Source organism: Phytophthora sojae, assembly GCF_000149755.1.
Source record: "Phytophthora sojae unplaced genomic scaffold PHYSOscaffold_2, whole genome shotgun sequence".
Taxonomy (NCBI): domain Eukaryota; phylum Oomycota; class Peronosporomycetes; order Peronosporales; family Peronosporaceae; genus Phytophthora; species Phytophthora sojae.
This window is the reverse complement of record NW_009258116.1, coordinates 6,944,114-6,964,050: the sequence shown is the minus strand read 5'-3', so window position 1 is coordinate 6,964,050 and position 19,937 is coordinate 6,944,114. Positions and strand designations below refer to the sequence as shown.

The 19,937-nt window shown below is 58.3% G+C and overlaps 7 protein-coding genes across 7 annotated transcripts; 3 read left to right on the top strand and 4 right to left on the bottom strand.

Moving 5' to 3' along the window:
- Nucleotides 1-173: 173 nt before the first annotated feature.
- PHYSODRAFT_384828 (hypothetical protein) lies at nt 174-389 on the top strand (the record flags this gene model as incomplete). The annotated part of the gene is made up of 1 exon (XM_009521999.1): nt 174-389. A coding segment is annotated over one exon (216 nt), but the record flags the coding sequence as incomplete, so codon positions are not given.
- An 826-nt stretch (nt 390-1,215) lies between these two features.
- Nucleotides 1,216-2,877, bottom strand: PHYSODRAFT_554980 (hypothetical protein; the record flags this gene model as incomplete). The annotated part of the gene is made up of 1 exon (XM_009521998.1): nt 1,216-2,877. One exon carries the CDS (start codon nt 2,875-2,877, stop codon nt 1,216-1,218), a length of 1,662 nt encoding a protein of 553 aa, XP_009520293.1.
- A 640-nt stretch (nt 2,878-3,517) lies between these two features.
- PHYSODRAFT_539927 (hypothetical protein) lies at nt 3,518-5,311 on the top strand (the record flags this gene model as incomplete). The annotated part of the gene is made up of 1 exon (XM_009521997.1): nt 3,518-5,311. The coding sequence occupies one exon, from the start codon at nt 3,518-3,520 to the stop codon at nt 5,201-5,203; it is 1,686 nt and encodes a 561-aa protein (XP_009520292.1). The 3' UTR covers nt 5,204-5,311.
- A 545-nt stretch (nt 5,312-5,856) lies between these two features.
- On the top strand, nt 5,857-6,801 carry PHYSODRAFT_404935 (hypothetical protein; the record flags this gene model as incomplete). The annotated part of the gene is made up of 3 exons (XM_009521996.1): nt 5,857-5,982; nt 6,058-6,185; nt 6,222-6,801. Coding segments are annotated over 3 exons (834 nt in total), but the record flags the coding sequence as incomplete, so codon positions are not given.
- An 84-nt stretch (nt 6,802-6,885) lies between these two features.
- On the bottom strand, nt 6,886-8,063 carry PHYSODRAFT_311705 (hypothetical protein; the record flags this gene model as incomplete). Its single annotated transcript, XM_009521995.1, has 2 exons — nt 6,886-7,380; nt 7,440-8,063. The coding sequence occupies 2 exons, from the start codon at nt 8,061-8,063 to the stop codon at nt 6,886-6,888; spliced, it is 1,119 nt and encodes a 372-aa protein (XP_009520290.1).
- A 140-nt stretch (nt 8,064-8,203) lies between these two features.
- Nucleotides 8,204-9,516, bottom strand: PHYSODRAFT_554976 (hypothetical protein; the record flags this gene model as incomplete). Its single annotated transcript, XM_009521994.1, has 2 exons — nt 8,204-9,200; nt 9,275-9,516. 2 exons carry the CDS (start codon nt 9,514-9,516, stop codon nt 8,204-8,206), a joined length of 1,239 nt encoding a protein of 412 aa, XP_009520289.1.
- A 470-nt stretch (nt 9,517-9,986) lies between these two features.
- PHYSODRAFT_478177 (hypothetical protein) lies at nt 9,987-11,832 on the bottom strand (the record flags this gene model as incomplete). The annotated part of the gene is made up of 3 exons (XM_009521993.1): nt 9,987-11,042; nt 11,121-11,225; nt 11,308-11,832. The coding sequence occupies 3 exons, from the start codon at nt 11,830-11,832 to the stop codon at nt 9,987-9,989; spliced, it is 1,686 nt and encodes a 561-aa protein (XP_009520288.1).
- Between the last annotated feature and the right edge of the window lie 8,105 nt (nt 11,833-19,937).

Genomic DNA, 19,937 nt, shown 5'->3' with positions numbered 1-19,937 from the left:
TCGAGGACGTCGTGTTCGTCATGGAAGACATCGACTGTGCGTCCTCCATCGTGAACGCCCGCAGCGACAGCGACACGAAGCCGAGCAAGGCCGACCGCATGTTCGACAGCCAGAAGAAGGCAATGGAGGAGGACCCCGAGGATGGCGTGGCCGGGCTGATGGGCCCCATGCTCAAGCCGAAGGGTCTCGAAGACAAGCTGAGCCTGTCGGGGCTGCTCAACGTGCTGGACGGCGTCATCGACTGTCCGGGCCGCATCGTCATCATGACGACGAACCACCCCGAGAAGCTCGACCCGGCACTCGTGCGTCCTGGTCGCGTCAACAAGAAGCTGCTGCTAGGACACATGGGCCCCAAGCAAGTGCAGCAAATGATCGAGTACTACTGCGACTCGAGTCTGTCCGAGGAGCAGCAAGCGCGCTTGGACGCCCTTTTCGTCGACAAGCGGACGCTGTTCACGCCTGCGGAGGTGGAAGAGTTTTGTGCTGAGTTTGACGACGTTGATTCGATTCTGGACGGGCTTGAGCAAGCTCGTCAAGCCCAGAGGCAGGGGGTAATGTAAAAAACAAACAAATACAATACCTTAGATTCATTTCGGTCTTCACGAAAGATATTGTGGCAAGGAAAGATATTGTGGCAACGCAACGAAAACTTAGGCAACATATAGAATACGCTAGGTGTGGATTTCTCAGTGTTTACCTGCTAGCACAAAGATCGAGATGAAATTCGTCGTGTGAAGTAATGAAACATGTAGTACTACTGAGAACATTTTGATGCTGTGAGATAGGTAGCGTAGGTAAGCTACGAAGTTTAAAGTTTTCGGGGCGGCTTTGCTTCCAGAGGGAGGTGACAGCGTTTAAAGTAAGCACGAAATTCTTAGCGATCTGTTCGCTGTTCAGGTAATGCAAAGATACTCATGCTTTTCGAAATGTGTAGTGCATGAAGTCAAGCTAAAATTTGCGATCTGAATATGCGAGATCGAATAAGTTGCGCAAAACGAGCTTGTCCGTGCATGCGGCGTTTGCTGAAAAACAACAAACCAAGAAAGTTCGACTTGGGCTGTTTGGTGCTACAATACAACTGTGGTCGAATAACTTTACGCCAAGGATACTTTCATATTTTTCCAACACATATTATATACGGTGCCTAACTTTTCCTTGCCACAATATCTTTCGTGAAGACCGAAATGAATCTAAGGTATTGTATTTGTTTGTTTTTTACATTACCCCCTGCCTCTGGGCTTGACGAGCTTGCTCAAGCCCGTCCAGAATCGAATCAACGTCGTCAAACTCAGCACAAAACTCTTCCACCTCCGCAGGCGTGAACAGCGTCCGCTTGTCGACGAAAAGGGCGTCCAAGCGCGCTTGCTGCTCCTCGGACAGACTCGAGTCGCAGTAGTACTCGATCATTTGCTGCACTTGCTTGGGGCCCATGTGTCCTAGCAGCAGCTTCTTGTTGACGCGACCAGGACGCACGAGTGCCGGGTCGAGCTTCTCGGGGTGGTTCGTCGTCATGATGACGATGCGGCCCGGACAGTCGATGACGCCGTCCAGCACGTTGAGCAGCCCCGACAGGCTCAGCTTGTCTTCGAGACCCTTCGGCTTGAGCATGGGGCCCATCAGCCCGGCCACGCCATCCTCGGGGTCCTCCTCCATTGCCTTCTTCTGGCTGTCGAACATGCGGTCGGCCTTGCTCGGCTTCGTGTCGCTGTCGCTGCGGGCGTTCACGATGGAGGACGCACAGTCGATGTCTTCCATGACGAACACGACGTCCTCGAAATCCATTTCGACTGGCGAATCCAATCCTTGCACCGCGAACTTCATGTCGAAGAGCGCGTCCAGCAGCTGCTGGTTCGTGTGGATCTTGCCGAGTGAGATCGTCACGATATGGCGTCGAGTGTGCTGGGCGACGGCCTTGATGAGACTCGTCTTGCCTGTGCCGGGTGGGCCGTGCAGCAAGAGGCCGAGCTTGCACGGGAAGCCCTTGATCGCGAACTTGCCCGACTTGTTGGTGAAGTTGTCGAGCAGCTGCACCACGTTCTCCTTCTCCTCGAAGAAGAGGTTGTCGAACGTCTTCTCCTCGCCCAACGCGTACCGCTTGTACTTCACCTGCGCGTCCTTGTCCAGAATGCTAGGACCACCAGCTTGGATGTAATAGTAGCGGAGCGTGTCCTTGGTGTACCGCTTGCGCTCCATGTCCTGGTAGTTCTTGAAGGCGCGCTTGATGAGCGCGTCGATGCGCTCGGATCCGTCAGGCAGCGTCGAGAAGAACTTGAAGTTGACGTTGGTCTCCGTGAGCGTCTTGGTCTTCTTCTCCTCCTTGTCCTCGGGCTCGACGGTCTCGTGCTTGAACTGGACGCCCTCCTCCACCTCGATCCACTCGTTCTCCTGGGGCAGCGCCTCCCAGCACAGACCGTCCACAGCGCCACAGTAGCCCTCACCATCGTCCGAGTCGTACGAGGACTCACTCGTGTCGTCGCCGACGTCTTCGCCGTCCGCGAGCGCCTTGTTCGTCTTCTTCTGCGGCCGGTGGAGCAGGTCGTACTTGGCGTCCTTGTTGGTCAGATCCAGCACGTCGGCCAGGTAGAGCGAGATGGCCTTCTGCAGCAGGTGGTTCTTCTGCTCGTAGTCCCAGATCTTGTGGCCCTCGGAGCTGAAGCGCTGCGTGATGCCGATGATCCGGTACACGCCCTCGGGCTCCGTCTTGCCGAAGATCAGGGCGTACATGCGGCTGAGCAGCGAGTCGCCCGAGCCCTGCAGGTACGTGACGAGCTGTTGCAGTAGCAGCGACACCACGAGGCACACAAAGGCGTCCACGACCACGTAGCCGGTGCTGAGTCCGCGCAAGAACTCGTCCGTGGGGTTGAGCGGGGTCTCCATGTCTGTCGGCTGCACTGAAGTAGGTGGGTCTCGTGTCAGGCCAGAGGGTGGGTGGATGAGTGAGTGAGTGAGTGAGTGAACGTTCCGCTCGGCCTTGGCAAATTGGACAATGCTCCGTCCGAGGCGAGGCGCAAGGTTTCCAGCGTTCGAGTCTTGGTTCCTTCGACGTAATGACTAGCCGAGCTTTGCCAGGTGATACTCGAAGGCGTGAGTGATGGTCATTTGGACCGTATCGTGATAGTTGCATATCCTATTACCTGTTTAGCTTTGTTGAAATGCGCTAGTCTCATGGTAGAGTCGGGTAGATGTAACATACAAACAGGTCTCCAATTATTCATATCATGCAAGACCGAATGGTATCTATTTTCGCTGGCTTCAACCCACCATCATTCACGGCAACTTCAACAAGCGACTGATTGTCTGGCTGACACTTCGATCGAAATGGGTACACCACGTCGTTATGATATGCAGATAACTTTGCCATGTGCTGATTGCCGGAAGCACTGGGGCCGCAAGACCGAGAGCTCACTTCCGAATTTGCACCGAGTCGCGTCGCACACGGCACACACCCCCCCCCCCCCACACACACACAAAGCACCCAGCGCCCACCTCCCGCACACTTCTATTCCCAGCTGCCGCCATGAGCTCCACGGCCGTCGAGTTCGGACTCATCAACACCTTCCGCACGCACAACGTGCTGGTCGACACGCTGCTCTGCATGCTCGTGCCGCTGCTCATCCAGAAGGTCGTGGCCTACGTGCAGCAGTCGCCCAAGTCCCTCTTCGCCATGCTCAGGCACTTCCTCTTCCCGGAGAAGGAGGAGCGCCGCGTCTCGCGAGTCATCGAGGTCAAGCAGCGCTTCAACCGCTGGGGCAAGGTCTGGGACTACGACCAGAAGAACCACCTGTTGCAGAAGGCCATCTCGCTCTACCTGGCCGACGTGCTGGACCTCAAGAGCAAGAACGCCCAGTACGAGCTACTCGAGAAGACCAAGCGGAGGAGGTCCAAGGCCACCAAGGCCCTGCTGGACGCGGCCGTCAGCGAGTCCGACTGTTCCACGACCGGCTCCGAGTCTTCGTCGGACAGTGACGACGACGACGAGTACTACGGCGAGGTCAACCGGCTCAACGTCGAGGCGCTGCCCCCGCTCAATGAGTGGATCAAGATCGAGCCGGGTGTGTACTTCAAGCACGAGACCGCCGCGCCCGAGAGCTCCGGCGGCGACAAGAAAGTCACTGTCAAGGAGTCGACGGTGAACTTCCGCTTCGAGTCGGCGCTGCCTGACGCGTCCAAGCGCATCGACGCCATCATCGACCGGGCCTTCATCAACTACCAGGCCATTGAGCGCCGCAAGCACGTGGAGGACAACGCCCGCTACTTCTACATCCAGGCTGACACTGCGACTGGCAGCGGCGGCGGCGGCGACGGCGACACGGCTACGCCTGTGGTCGCCTACAAGCGCTACGCGCTGGGCGAGGAGAAGACGTTCGACAACCTCTTCTTCGAGGAGAAGCAGCAGGTGCTGCAGCTGCTCGACAACTTCGAGTCGCGCTCGGGCAAGTTCGCCATCAAGGGCTTCCCGTACAAGCTCGGCCTCTTGCTGCACGGCCCGCCCGGCACGGGCAAGACCAGCCTCATCAAGGCCATCGCGCAGTACACCAAGCGCCACGTCGTCACGATCTCGCTCGGCAAGATCAAGACCAACCAGCAGCTGCTCGACGCGCTCTTCGACATGAAGTTCGCCGTACAGGGTCTGGACTCGCCGGTCGAGATGGACTTCGAGGACGTCGTGTTCGTCATGGAGGACATCGACTGCGCGTCTTCTATCGTGAAGGCGCGTGCGAGCGACGCCGCGGAGAGCAAGAGCGCTGGCACCGGCGACAAGCCTCAGCAGCAGTCCGAAGACGACAAGCTCGTGTCCTCGATGATCAAGGCCTGCCTCGAGGACGAGAAGAAGTACAACATGCGCAACGACAAACTCAACCTGTCGGGGCTGCTCAACGTGCTGGACGGCGTCATCGACTGCCCCGGTCGCATCGTCATCATGACGACCAACCACCCGGAGAAGCTCGACCCGGCGCTTGTGCGTCCTGGTCGTGTGAACAAGAAGCTGCTGCTGGGCTACATGGGCTGCGCGCAGATCCAGCAAATGATCGAGTACTACTGCGTCGCCAAGCTGGACGAGTCTCAGGTTCGTCGACTGGGTGACGCATTCGAGTTGTCGCCGCAAGCGTTCACGCCGGCAGAGATCGAGGAGCTATGCGCCGAGCACGAGGACGTGGACGCGGTGCTCGGTGGATTCGAGCGGCTCGCTGCGAGGCACTAAGGCAACACTGCACTGACACCTCCACACTACTGTACCATGCTAGACTGCACGTCTTTCTTCAAATCTTCATTAATCAATTCAACGACACTTGCGCAGTTGTATTTCCTTTCCTCCATGGTCGCGTCAGTCGCACAGCTTGAACGTGGGGCCCACGACCTTGGTCTCCCACTGGATGGCAAGCATCAAAATCTCCAGCATCCACACGTGGGCCCCGACCGCTTCCGTGCTGTACACGACTCCACCGTAGCTGAACATGACCGCCTGGGATCGTCGTTGAAGCTGAAATTCTAACCGAATATTCAGGTTACATTCCGTAACCCTCGTAACCATCAAGCATGCGCTGGGCAAGGTCGGCGGCGGCGGCGTTGATCGCCGGGCTCTGCGGCGCCCATGCGGCCCCCTCTCCGCTCCCAGGCACCCCGCTGCAAACTGTAGATGGTTCCGCTCTGTTCGCACTGCAAGAATCCTTCGATTCGTCGCTCGTCTGGGCCGAGTACGAGCGCTTCCTGCTGTCCAGAAGCCGACCTACGCCCCTGCTGCTCTACTTCGCCCCTGATCCGAGCTGCTTCGACGGCGAGCCACAAGACGAAGAGGATGAAGAAGACGAAGGTCAACAGGTGCAAAGTGTCTCTGACCCCTCAACCGCCGTGGGGGAAGCCTGCTTACGACATGGGGAGCTGGTGGAGGCGGCATTGGAGCGCGCGGCGGAGACGCTGTCCACCCCGCAGCTCCCCGTCGTGCGTGTGGACGTCCAGATGTGGCCCAAGATGCTGCAATATGTGAGTGCAATTGCTCTTTGAATCTTCTTTGTCACTTGGCTGGTACTGATGAGAGCGTCGCTGTTATCTGTGCAGCACCTTGTGTCGTCGACGCCGTCGCTGCTGTGGATGCCTGGACGCTCGTCCGGCCGCTTCCAGCGCTACCCGCACGTGGAGACCAACTTCCTGGACCTCAGCGTTAACGGGTCGCTCTTCATTGGCAAGTTGAGCGACATCAACTTCAGTGAGGGTCAGGGGAGCGAGATGGCCAAAGACGCAGTGGCTCGAGAGGTGGCGGCGTTTGTGCGTCTGTGCCAAGAGCGCAGTGGATACCTGGTGCGCAATGCGCGCGGAGGGCTTTCGCCAGCTATTCCGGTGAGTCACCGCCTTGGAGACGACGCGTCCTCGGTGCTGGAGCTCATCCCGATCTTTGGCTTCCTGGCGTTCATTGCCTTCGTGGTCAACGAAAACCGCGAGTTCGTCCTCGGAGTGGTGTGCACGCGAGTCTTCTGGTTTGTGCTCTGCTTAGGGGTCATCTACGTCGCGCTGAGCGGGCTCTTCCACTCGATCATCCACCGGCGAGCCTGGTACTACTTCGGTCGGGTGCATGGCTTCGTGTTCGTTTACCCGAGCTCGCGGCGGCAGTTTGTGCTGGAGGGGCTGGTGAATGGCACCTGGAGCTTCTGGCTGTCGCTCGGAGTCATGAGTATCTCGGACGTGGCACCGACGCTGCGCTCGCGCCTTGCACGGGAGGATGTCATTCGCTGGTCGCTGCTGCTCGTGGTCGTCTCGTACATGGCGTTGTACTTGACATTCCTGATGAAGTACAGGTGGCTGGCTTAGCGAGGACCAATTGAGGTAGCTTAAACGCAATTGATTCTTGTCTATGGCGTGTTACTGTGTTCCGTGCTGGTGGTGTTCAATCTAGACGGCAATCGGGGACTCTATGACCAGCTCTTTGGACGCTATCGCAGATCTTTGGCTTGTTGACTTGTCACGCTGGTCTTCTGCCTCGTTCTTTGGTTTCCTTTCCAACCAGAGCGAGAGATACACAAGCGCGAGCATGGTCGGGATCTCGATGAGCGCTGCGACGACGCTCATCATGGCGGGGTCGGAGTCCAGGCCGAAGGTGGCCACTGCGACGCCTAACGACAGCTCGTAGTTGTTGCTCGTTGCTGTAAGCGCCAGCGTCACGCTCTGCGCGTGGGTGGCACCGCATGCCTGGCTCATGATGATGGAGCCTGTGAACATGGCAACGAAGTAGATCATGAAGGGCACCATCGAAAAGAGCACGGAGCCGAAGGTGCTCGTGATGCGTTGGCTCTGCGACGCGAACAGCACCACGATCGTGAACAGCAACGCCACCACCGCCACGACGTCCAGGCGGGGCGTGAACTCGTCGAAGTACCAGGCGTTGCCCTTCCAGCGGCGCAGAAAGACCCACCCGGAGACCCCGAGCACGACATGTAGATGCCCACGTTGCTGGCCACCTCGCTCACCGAGATGTGAAGGGCTTCCTGCTCTTGCTCTTGTGAGTCGTCCTCGACCCCCATCGCGTTCGGCATCGTGCCGAGGAAGAAGCTCGCGTAGAAGGAGTAGAGCACCATGGTCCAGACGGAGTTGACAGCGATGAGAGCGGCCCCGTACTCGAGGTCCCCTCGAGCGAGAGCGATCCAGATCATGACCATGCCGATGCAGCGAGAGCAGCCCACGAGGCTAAAGCCGGCCATGAAGCCTGCGTCGTCGTGGAAGAAGGCCGCAGCCAGCAGGAACATGAGGAACGGACCCGCGACCCAGTTTTGCGCCGTCGTGAGCAGCAGCAGCAGCCAGTCGCGGAACACGGCGCCGACCAGCTCCCAGCGGACGTTCGCCAGCGGCGGGTACATCATGGCCAGCAGCCCCGCGCCCACCAGCAGGTTCATGCTCCCCATCGTCGTGGACTCGATGAAGGAGTGCACGGCCGAGAGCTGCCCCAGGCCGATGCCCGCGCCTGCCGACAGCAGAATCCACAGCGGCAGGAAGCGGTCGAGCACCGACAACTGGCCGGCGATGCCGCCGGCGTCGGCGTCGGCAGCGTCGTCGTGATAGTGGCCCTCCTGCATACTTCGCAGCAGAGCGGGCTGGTCCGAAAATGCGGTCGGGGAGTGTGAAGTGATGTGGGTCAGATTGAGCCGATGGCTGGGGCTTGATGCATTGCTTACTACTCGCTACTTAGTGCCGACCTACCTACTGCTTGCTGTGCCTAATGGACGTGGTTGCACGTCTTGCACTTCTTGTTCCAGACCTGGTGGATATGGGCCGCGAAGACCTGGCAATTGCAGGCGCGGCACGCCCCCATCATGCGAGACCTCTCGGCCAGCACCTCCTTGTGCTCCTGGATGCCGCGCATGGCTCGGTCCAGCGCCTCGTACAGGGGCCTCGCAGCCATGGGCTGGCCCACAGCTCCGCCGAGCAGCGCTCTCGCCTCCAGGTCCTGGCCGTAGAACTTGCGGTTCAGGTCGTTGCGCGTGGCGATCACGGAGCCCTGCAGCGAGATGCCTGCGTACAGGCCCTTGCTGATCGAGTAACTATAGTTGCCGTTGAGCCCGGAGCTGCTGATTGCCGCCGCGGCCGCTGCCGAGCGCCCGTAAGGACCCACTGCGATGTCGAGGCCTGCGCCCAAGTTGACTTGGGGCGAGTGGAACACCTGCACGGCGGCCGGGGAGCCCAGGATGATCATGACCTCGACGATCTCGCCGCCGATCTCGAAGCCGCCGCCCAGCCCCACGGTGCCGATGGCCGAGGGCGCAGACCAGGACCCGTCCGGCAGCCGCGAGATAACGATGCCCGTGCCAACCTTGCCCACGACGAGGAAGCCAGCCTTGACGATCGTCATGATGGCCAGCCCATGGGCGTTCTCGAGCATGGAGATCGGAATCGACCTGTCCCCCGACGCGCCCGAGTCGTTCCGGAAGAAGTTGCTCACGATGTCAGCGGCGTTGGTGCATTCCTTCTCGAGCGAGGGCGAGAACGGCACGTGGAGTCGCGACTTGGCCTCGTACGGGGCCGTCTCGGCGTTGGCCTTGGCGAACCGCGCCACCAGATCCTCTTGCAGCGGACGCAGCTCGGGCGAGCAGTGCAAGCACACCCGCTGCGGAATGGACGGGTCGTAGCCCCTGGCGCCTTCGATCTGGCCGCCTTCCGGGATCAAGAGCATCAGCGGCGAGCAGTTGCCGCACACGTAGCGACCGCAAGCGCGGCTGCAAGCAGAGAGACCGTTAGTTAGAAGGGGTCCGTTAAGCATACCGTCTCCAACACAACGGAGCTAGCTCACCACTGGTGCCGGCGCTTGGTGACGTCGAAGGCCAGCGCGCAGACGTCGCAGTTGGGGTGGTCCGAGTACCGCCCCTTGAGAATGCCGGAGCTGCTGGAGCTCGACAGCACGCGTCGCCCACTTCCCGCCGCCTCCTGCCCACCGTTGGACGAGGCCGACGACGCGGACGAGTTGCGGGCGTTGGCTCCACTCGGCACAGCTCCGTCTCCGTCCACGTACACGACGGGGATGGCCGGCGGCATGCTGTTGTTGTGGGAATTCTGGTACAGCAGCGCCTTCTGGTCGCGCTCCTCGAACGACATTTGCTCCTGGAAGCGCGGCGGCGTCCGCTGCTGCTGCTGCTGTTGGTGGTTAGCGGTGGGCTGGTGCTGGTTGGGCTCCTGCTGGGCGAAAGGCGCCCCACACTCGGAGCAGAAGCGTCCGCTTCCGCTCGCTCCGCAGAGAGAACAAAGCGGCATCCAGTATTCGCTGTTCGGAAGTCGATTGAGGAATGCGTCGAGATGCGGGACAAACTGCACCCCGCCCCGTAACGCGAAGGCTCTGTCCACCACGCGGCAAATCCAGCGGAGGAGCTAGCAGAGACGTACGCGCGCCTGACAAAGATGCAAACCAGACTTCAATTGCCAGTCGGAACTGATCTCTGTCTTACGATTCCTGCCTACTGCGACCATCATTTACTCAACGCCAAGCGCGGCCGACGAATTGCAGCCTATTATGCCACGAAGGACGCGGGCTCGACGCCCACGCCGCCGCAGTGCTGGTGCACGAGCCTGGCGAACTGCAGAGCGAGAGCGTCGGCGTCCTGCTGGGTGTCCGCCTCGGCGTACACGCGCACGGCGTCCTCAGTACCCGACGCGCGCACGAAGGCGCGGCCGCGCTTGTTGGCGTACTCCTGCAGAACGGCGTCGAGCGCAGAGCGCAGGCTCTCCGGGGCCAGCACGATGGTGTCGTCCTCCTCGTCTGACTTGATCACGCTGCGGTCCGCGACCTTCACCTTGGTCTGGCGGCTCGGCAGGTCGTTGTAAATGGCGTCCCAGTCGCTGATGCTCCAGTTCTTCTGGATCAGCAGCGCCTCCACGAAGAGCAGGTCGCACATGGCGTCGCCCGTGGCCTGGTTCACGAGCTGCGAAGCGGCCAGCAGCTGCGACAGCGCCAGCTTCTTGCGCTCGTCGTGCAGCGTGTTCTCCCACTTGTGCAGCTTGTCCATCAGCGCGTCCTTGAAGACCACCGTGCCGTGGCCGTTGGCCTCGAAGTACACGGCCATATCGAACTGCGTCGCCTTCTCGTGGCAGTACTTGACGCCAGTCTTCGCCTGCGCGACGCGGATGCCCTGGGACTGCAGGTACTGAGAGGCCGCGCCGTTGACGTACGCGGTCATCACGCAGCCGAACGTCACGCCCTCCTGATCCAGCTCCAGCGCGCGCAGCTTATCAGTCAGGAACTCGGCGAACAGGCAAGCAATCTTGTTGCCGTCCAGCAGGTGCCACGTGCTCTCGTCATCGAAGTAGTGGAACACCACGCGGTCGCCGTCGCCGTCCATGCTGCAGTAGCGGCGGCCGCGGTCGTTCTCACGGGTCATGTTAGTGGGCGGCTGGCGCGACTTTTCCACGTGCTCGGCGCCGCACTGGAGGTTCAGCTCGCCATCGCTCGGGGTGTTGACAATCTCCAGACGGAGCGAGTCGCCCAGATCCTTGGCCAGCTTCGCCACCTGCAGAGCACCGACACCGTGGGCGCAGTCCACGTACAGCGGCGATCGGGTCTCAAGGCGCTGAGGCAAGATACAAACAGGACCACGTCAGATCCATTGCCAATAGCTCTTGATAGGGGAAAGATAACGAAATCTCACCTTGGAGTCGTGCGTGGCCGTGAGCTGCTTGAAGGCGTCGCTCAGCATGTTGTAGTAGCCCACCTCGGAGGCCCAGTCGCCCTTGTTGTACTGCTCATAGTTCCACTACATATAACAGCAACCCCACCCATTAGTTGTCGATCTCTCCATTCCCCCCTTCCTCCCTCCCCATTAGAGAGTCACGTACCATGCGCACGAGGTGGTGCAGCTGCGGGGTCGTCTGCAGCCCGAAGTCCAGCACGTTGCCGCCGATCACGAGCGCTCCCTCGCGCGCCAGCTCCGCCAGGTGTTCGCTGGAGGGGCGCGTGTCCTTGGCAATGAAGATGTTGCCTGTCTGGTCGAGGTCGATCTTCTCGGCCGCCACGACCGCGTCCAGCACCTCCACGACCTTGTCCTGCGCCGCGTTGGCCAGCTGCATGGCGTACTTCTCCCAGCGCTGGCTCAGCATGTCGCCCTTGGGGTCGATGATCTTGAGCCCGTTGTCGCTGGCCGCGTTGTGCGAGGCCGTGATCATCACGCCCACGATCTTGCCCACGCTCTTGGAGCGCAGCACCGCCAGCATGCCCATGCGGTGGCACGTGGACACCAGCAGGCTCGCGTCCTCGCGGAAGCCCGCCGTGCCGTAGCGCAGCTCGCGCGCGCCCAGGCTCTCGGCGCGCGGGTACTTGGCGGTCTCCTCGGCCACGCGCGGGGTCTTGTCCAGCACGCTCATGTCTGTCTGCGGTCGGTCTTCTACGGCGCTATTGCGAATGTGTTGGGAATGATGCCAAGGCTCCGTTCACGACCAACGTGGACGGGAACATGGGGCGCATGCTGGTCGTAACGGATGCCGATTGGCGAGAAAGCGCAAATAGAGATCTTTGATTGGTAGAAAAAGGCTCCTCGTGTTCGCGATGAAACAACAGGGCCAATTGCAAGAGAGACTGTCGTTGAACGAACTTGTTCGTCCACATCGACAATGCCATGAACGTAGGTATTGTAGTGAGCCGATACTTACACGTCTGCGCGGAATCGGGATCGTTGCATTAGTTGCTAGCTACCGAATAAACTTTATAAGGGCGCGGGGCTGGTGGGTGGGCGTGGTGTCGACTGATAAATACTCTCCTATGCCTTTGGGCATCGCTGCCTGGCTGCCTGTGTTGTGTGACCGAGTTGCCCGTCTCGGTGTGGCCAGGCGATCTGCCTCGCTCGCTGTCTACTGGGTGTGTTGGCTGGCCGCCTTCTGCGAGGGCGGTGGAGGCACGTTGGAAAACTGCTGCGGCTCGTCCGTCGCCTCGTGGGCCGACACGAGGATGTTGTCGATGGTCTGCACGGCGTTTTCCACGTTCTGGAACGCGCCCACGAGGTAGTGAAGCTGCCGCAGCAGCACCAACAGCCTTGCGTCCGTCGCCTTCTTGGCGGTTTCCAATCGCGTCTTGAGCGCCTGCAATGGCAATGCAACAGATCACAATTGGTTAGTCATGCGCGCAGAACACGACGGCGATCCACCACAAACTTACCATCGTGCGGCGATACTGCGCCAAACGGCTAGATCGACAGGCTGGACAGGGTGTCGGCTCGCCCGTCACGTCGTCGACTCCCCAGTCACCGCAGCCATTGGATCCGGTCGAGCATCGCCCGCCCAGATAGTACGCCTGCAGCGTATCGTACTCGTCGGCGTTGAACGGCAGCTTGGCAATGTCGGAAATGACCTTGCGAACATGAACCTCCATCGTACTCTCGTAGCGTGGACTCTTAAGCGAAAGTCGCTTTTCGCAAGACCCACCAGAGCGCGGGAAGCGACCCATTGACCCACGCGACGGGATCCGAATCACGCGCGGCGGACGGTTGCTACTCGTTTTGGATGGAGAGCTGCCCCCGCTGCCACCTGCTGAGCTGGATGCACCGTTGCCCGGGCCATTGTGAGGAGGCGGGAGCAGCCCAAGCAATGCGTTCGCACTCCCTGAGCGCGAGCCGCCACTCCCACCTCCGTTGGCACTGCTAATACTACCCGACGACGAGCCTGCCTTCAGGTTGCCCTCGAGCTTCTGGAACTTGGGATGTTGTACCACCGGCGACGAGCTCTCGCCAGCATCGCTATCTGCACCTGAGTCTGCCCCTGCTGCTGACCTGTCTGCTCCTGCATTTCCTGCGTCCTCTGTTGGTTTCCGCTTATGGCTGGGAGGAATGCCTGACGCGGAGGCGGATACTAGACTGGCGGCACGTGCATCGTGCAGTCCCTTCAGCACCAGCTCGTTTCGTGTGAGTGTATCTGATTCTCTTCTGCCGTCACCAGAGCTAGACGGCGCAGGCACCGCAACCACTAGACTCAAATCTACGCCTGTAAGCTTGAATAGCACGGAGTGCCCATTGGCGTTAATGGCACCCACGATGCAGGATGCAGCGTAGTTGTTCGCGCCCTTGGTAGCTAGCGAAGCACCGTTGAGGCTCGGGTGCTGGTTCTTTTTCATGTATTGAGTGCTCGCCCAATCGTGGCCATCCACAAGCAGACACAGCAACGCACGGCTACGAGCCAACCCCACCACGCTCAGCTCGCGCAGCCCCAACAAGGACATGTGAGTGTAGCTCAGATCCAGCACTCGCAGCTCGGCGTTCTGGGCCAGCAACGCTCCGAATGCGCTAGCGCCCACGTCTCCCAGCGGGTTGTGATCCAGGTACAAGTTCTGCAGCCGATTTACTCCGCACAAAGATCGAGCCAAGGCGATGGCTCCCTCCTGATCCACACCGTTCTTTCCGAGCTCCAACGTCGACAGCGCTACGTGGCCCGTCGCAAAAGCCGAGGCCAAATGACGCACTCCCGCGCTCCCGCCTTTGTTCTGTCCCAGCGTCAGCTCCTCCAGCGACTTGTTATGTGTCAGGGCCGTGGCGAGACTCTGCATTCCCGCGGCGCCGATGCCATTCGTTCCCAGATACAGCGCTCTGAGCGCTGTGTTGCCCGCAATCCCATCTGCCAGAAAGCGGGCGCCTTCTTCTCCAATGTTGTTGCCGCTGAGGTGCAGACTGCGCAGATGCGTGTTCTTGGTCAGCGCCTGCGCCAGCGCGCGCGCACCTGCGGGTCCGATTTCGTTGCCTGAGAGGTACAGACTCTCCAGCGACGAGTTGGTTTCTAGCGCCTCCGCGAGCTGCGTCGCGCCCTTGTCGGTGAGGCGGTTAAAGCCGAGGTCCAACGTGCGCAGCTTGGACGCGCCGTGGGCCAGCACGTCGCTCAGCAGCCTAGTGCAGGCATCGCCCAGAGAGAAGCCGCCGAGCTTGAGCACGCTGTACGGCGCCAGGTCTTTGCGGATGCGCGCGCTCACGGCCTCCCAGTCGGTGGCGGCCTTGGCGGCGGCGTCCACGTCGCGGTAGTATCTTCGGATGTGGTTGTGGATGAGCTCGCGCGACGGACAGGCGTCGGGCTGCGCGGCTGCGTCGTCGTCCGGCGCGGCGTTGGCGGCGGCGGGCGGCGGCTTGTTCTCCGAGTCGTCGCTGCTGCTGCTGCTGCTGAGGGTGGCGGCCTTGCGCTGCGCCCGGAACTCGCGCTCGCTGTACTTGAAGCGCGCGCTCACGTCTCGCATCATCCGGAGGCGGGCGGTTGGACGGGAGGCGCGCGTCGAGGCGGCGGCGGCGGTCTGTACGAGCTGCTGCGGGGCGCTGTGGTCGTTCGTATCCGCCTGCACGCGGAAGGCGGAGCAAGAGGCGGCGGCGTCACACGTCGCTAATGGCGCGAGTGCGAGAGTGCGGCGTTGGCTGAAAAGCGTGACTGCGAAAAAAGAACGGCGCGCCCTACCATTGGTGCAAAAGAATCGCATTTCGTCCAATCCCCGATGGTTTATGCGGAAAGCTTGCGGCGTATAAAAGGGGCAGCTGGGGGCGGCACTGCTCACGCCGCTGTGTGTCTGGGCGTACGAGGCGATGGCGCTGCACGCGGCGGACGCTTCGAGCGGCTGAAAACCGCTACGACGTCCGTGCACGATGGAGAGCAGTTTGCGGCGACGCAACTGCAGCAAGTTCATAGCTCGAAAAATACATTTTACCAGCATAAGAGCGATTTTCTTAGTTTAACTTCATTTGTGATTTGTATGTCTTTAAAAGTTGTGTTAAGCGCAAATCGGCTACAGTGGCTGGTTTTGTGATGGCCCTTTTTTGGCCGATCTACTTTTCGAATACGGCGGGCGGGCAAAGGTTCTCCGAGCAAGCAGACAGGTTTGGAGGAGCTCGCCGGTGGCGAACATCGGACAGCCCTGCTGTCGGCCTGCCCGTTAGCCATCCTGCTTGTGGCCTGCTGGCATCAGCGCCGACAGCCCCTCGGTCAGGCCATTTCGGGGAGCAAATTTGTCGGTCGCCTCTCCCGAGCTGCACCCGTGCGGGCCGTCCAGCTGGCTAGGGCAGAACGAGGCGTGTCGCCATCAGCAGCAGCAGCAGCCGTCTCCGCTTGGTTCGAGCTCGCTTGGTGCTTGGAGCGCGGCATTTGTTAAACGGGACGCTCGCGTGTGTCGCTTTCCGCTGCTGCATTATTAATACATTGTACTCCTCAAAATGGCCGGGGCTCGGTGCGGAGAGCAGGAGTCCAGCAAGCTTGCTACTGCTGGGAATACATGCAGCGGCAGCAACACGTGAGTCAACTTCAGAAGCGAGCCTGAAGCGGGATAGGGCGGCAAACCGGGCGACGCGTTGCAAACAGAGCTTGTAAACGAACGCCGAGCCCTGTGCAGCTGACGTGTCCGCGAGAGCGCCGCATTTGGGACCGTGTGCAGCGCTCTCACGCTGGAGTTGGGCCTCTGTGTGATTGCGAACATCTCTGTTGAGGGCCGCGAGAACTGCGGTGGAGCCACTCGCAGCAGCATGTCCAGAGGACAGTTTGACACGGAGTCCAGTCCCTGTCGCACGCCAGCAGCTCCCTCCTGCTCGGCCGTATGAGTGAGCCGCCTCGACTGTCGAGGCCGATCGCAGCATCCTGCTTTCCTCGGCAACTGATTGAGGCCACGCACTTCGGTCGGCAGTGTACTTCGGCGTTGTGCGCCGGTTTTCGTCATGTGGGGCAAGTCGTCGACAATGCAAGCGACTCAGAGGAGATGCGCTTGACCCACACCTTCTACGACGAGCCCGTCTACTTCAAAAGTGGGCTCCCCCTAAAACGAGAGCCAAAAGTCGCACAAAATGGGCTCCCTCATGGTAAGTACGAGATCAAGGAGCCCTGGTTGGCTCCTCCAGGGCTCCCCAAATTTAGCTTCCAATCTATGACGGGCTCTTCATAGTAATATCTGATTGGCCAATTTTACCTAGACTTAAGGCGAGCAACTTCGCGTGATCGATGCGCCACGCTAGAAGATCGAGCTCAAAGATCGCCACACTAGAAGATCTCGCGCCGCTCATATGTGTACAGCCGCTCCGAGGCCACCCCAGCGTCGCCGATAGTCCTTCCTTCCCCTCAAGGAGAAGCCCTCTTTCCTATGCCTTTTCAGGTTAGAACCTGGAGATACTTCAATGACGGCCAATCATCAGCGAGATATTTAACACAGGTGAGGGGGAGCCCTTAACGAGGGCTCACAGTTCTGGAGGGCTCCTTTCACTTAACCTATTGAACTCATGAGCCCAGGAGCCCGAGCTCGCGACTTTTTGGGTTCACCCAAGAGCCCAGGAGCCCGGCTCTCCCCAGGGCTCGTAGAAGGTGTGGCTTGACCTGTCTGAAGCAGAGACGGTCCCCCGGACGCCGTTATCAACAATTTGTTTTGCCGACAACGAAAGGAGATCCTGGACTTCCAGCACGTTTGCGGGGCCCAAGCATGTTGCTGGTGCTGCTGCAACACGGGTGACCCGTGCAGTCTGCATGTACCGGCGTCCACCGCCGCAACAGCGTCGCGTCGGGGCCGGCCCGCTTGATTCTTCAATCTCTTTCGCGTCCGAGATCGCACTCGGGCATTACTCGGCGCGGTATCTTTTGTCTGCTTCCCGCGTCCACGCACGAGACCGAGGCGCGCCACTTGATTTACGCCGATCCCAAGCAGCGACTGTCTTTCCCGAACGCCGGGATCGCGGTGCCGCAGGCGCAGATCCACGACGAGCGAGCAAGCGCGACCAAGCAGCGCGGTACGTATGTACACCTTTTCAACTTCAAAACTGCAAATTGTAAGTTCAAAACAGCAAAAGGTAAGATCAAAACAACAATACTCTATAAATGTATATTACAAACGGAATGAAATCTATCATCGTATACGATTATAGAGTACAATTTGCCTATTGGCTAGCTATGCTGCGTGCCAACCAATGAGCTGTGTATAAAAGTACGAAGCTGGTCTGGTCTCTGCTCGTGCAGTTTTGAACTTACCTTTTGCTGTTTTGAACTTACAATTTGCAGTTTTGAAGTTGAAAAGGTGTAATGCTAACAATTTACAGTATGCATGGGTGGAGAGACCGCGAGGCTCGCGGCGAGCGCGGCAAAGTGGACAACCAACATCTACGTGCATGTACTTGGGGAAGTACCAATTATGGTACAGTATCATGCACCACAAGTTTCTGTTTGCTGCTACGAGGGCTGTCGAAGTTCGTGCTGCTCGTCGGTACCTACGGATGCGTGGTTGTGGGCTGCGTAGTTTAATCCCGAAGCTCGGTTCTGATACATGCAGTTGACAGAGCAACTGTACGGTGTACAGTGGCCGAAGTCCAACCTTGATAGTCGTGGGTTGACAAAGCACGACTTGAGCCCTGCCTGCTTGCGTTCCTCAAGCAGCACTTTTAAGTGCTATTAAAATATATAGCTGCATCCTACGCCACGCGTAGGACACGGATTAACATGCTTTTCGGTAGCGGTGGGCCAGTAGCCAAACTGCGAGGCACACGAGCGATGGCGTGGAGAGGTCAAGCGGCAACAGAAGCCAGTGCCCGCTGCAAACGAGCGTGCTGATGCTCGCTCTGCGTGCTCAACAAGATATGGTACTCTTTGCTAAAACCGATTTTATAAGACCGCGATTTTATAAGTTAGCATTATCCTGGGAGGACAGCTAGAAGAGCTGTATGGACAGCCTCACACAGATTATCCGGATAATTCGTCGAAAACTTAGGGCTTCGCGGGGGGGGGGGGGGGTGAGATAGCGAAAATAAAACAGAACAGATATACGCACAACGCGGTATTTCCTGTAAGGAAATTAAGTTTTCCTCGAGAAGGACAAAGCGCGTTGTTCAACGATGCCAAGTACAAGACCCGGTTGGCCACGCGAGTAGGATAGGAGCCATTCAAGCTGACGGTTTTCGGGTACGCGTTTTGTCCCCGGCCGAACCTGGCTGTAGTGTTGTCGCAGCAGTTCGTCTTGGCCATTCAAGAGTCGGCGCCGCCGGAGACAAGCGCGACCAGCAGCAACCAGACCACGCTGGCGGCGCTCATCAGCTCTTGAAAAACCCACCTCAACCACTCCCTAGGGCTGCCTCGCCTCGATCCACTTCACGGACCTCGCCAAGGCTCGCCTTCATTAACCCAAGAACGAACTGCTTGTCCCCCACAACGTGCTTTGGTATGATGATAAGGAAATACCAGATAAGCAGCTTCTTAGTGCAATAACCCACTTGCGATAATATCAATTTACTTTCTTACCTCCGCGCTGTTAATAATCAAATACAAGCAAGCTATTAGCTGCAACAGCGCCCTGCCAAGCACTTACCTTCGTGCTGTAACTTGTAACTTGAGACCGACTAGATAATTATTTAGATGACCTATTAGGGGGAGTCGAACCTTAAAAATGGCGACAAAAATATCAACAGAGACGGGGCCGAATAATCAGCAACGTTCTGCCCCAAAAATCAACAAATCAAAGTAGGGTACTCACTCTCAGTTTTCGCATGTAGTTGGTGAAATCAGTGAATTATCACTTCCTTTTTCGCCAGCACGCGCAGGCTCTTGCTTAGTGCATATACATCTTCTTATATTCAGCTTTATACCTAGCAATGGCCGACTCTAACGTAACACTGTCCAGCAGCTCACAACGTCTCCATCATCGCGAGTTGACATCTAAAACTTGTTTATAGTGATAGTGAACATGTTTATTTGGAGAGGATTCGTGTGAAAACTTGCCTAAACACATACACAACAATTTCTAGTTGAGGAGGGACTTCAAAAACAGCTGAAATTGTATCAGAGGTCGAGGAGGGAACAGCAAGCGGTACCACTTGAAGTTCGAAATCATCATGATGATTTTGAAAATCAACAAGGTTTCGCCGAAATAATCAACATCAATTCGCCCTAAAAATCAGCACGTTTTATGCCAGGTTCGACTCCCCCTATTAAGTTTACTTTCATAAAATTTCAATATATGATGGATACTTAAACAGGTGCGATACACGCACGGCTTCATGCGACACCGATTTAATCGTGTGCCGGCTGCGTAGCAGCATACCTTACGGTACACATGCTATCTCAGTAAAAGGTGCTTGTATTAATATTGTGAAAACCGGCAAAGATGTCCAGATTAGCTTGATTAGGAGGGGTCGAAAAAATATAAAAAGGGATACGTGTGCAAATCCCTATCAAATGATAATGAGAGCCTAGCTTCCTGAGCTGTACCATATATAAATGGCCGCAGAGGTGCACTGCATCGTGCAGCGGGCTAGAGCAAGCGTATAAGCAGCCACTCGTGCCAAATTTCAGCCCCGTGAATACAGACAACGACGGATAAATCCGGCACCACTGAATGGCATCCTCCATAGTAAATGTGACAGAATTCTCTGTCAGGAACGATAGAGATTGTACAAGGCAATGACATAAAATACACGTAACGGAGCATAAAGTACACACAAATTTAGAGAAAGTACTTAAAACCATATGGAATACAAATGTCAAGTGTAAATCTC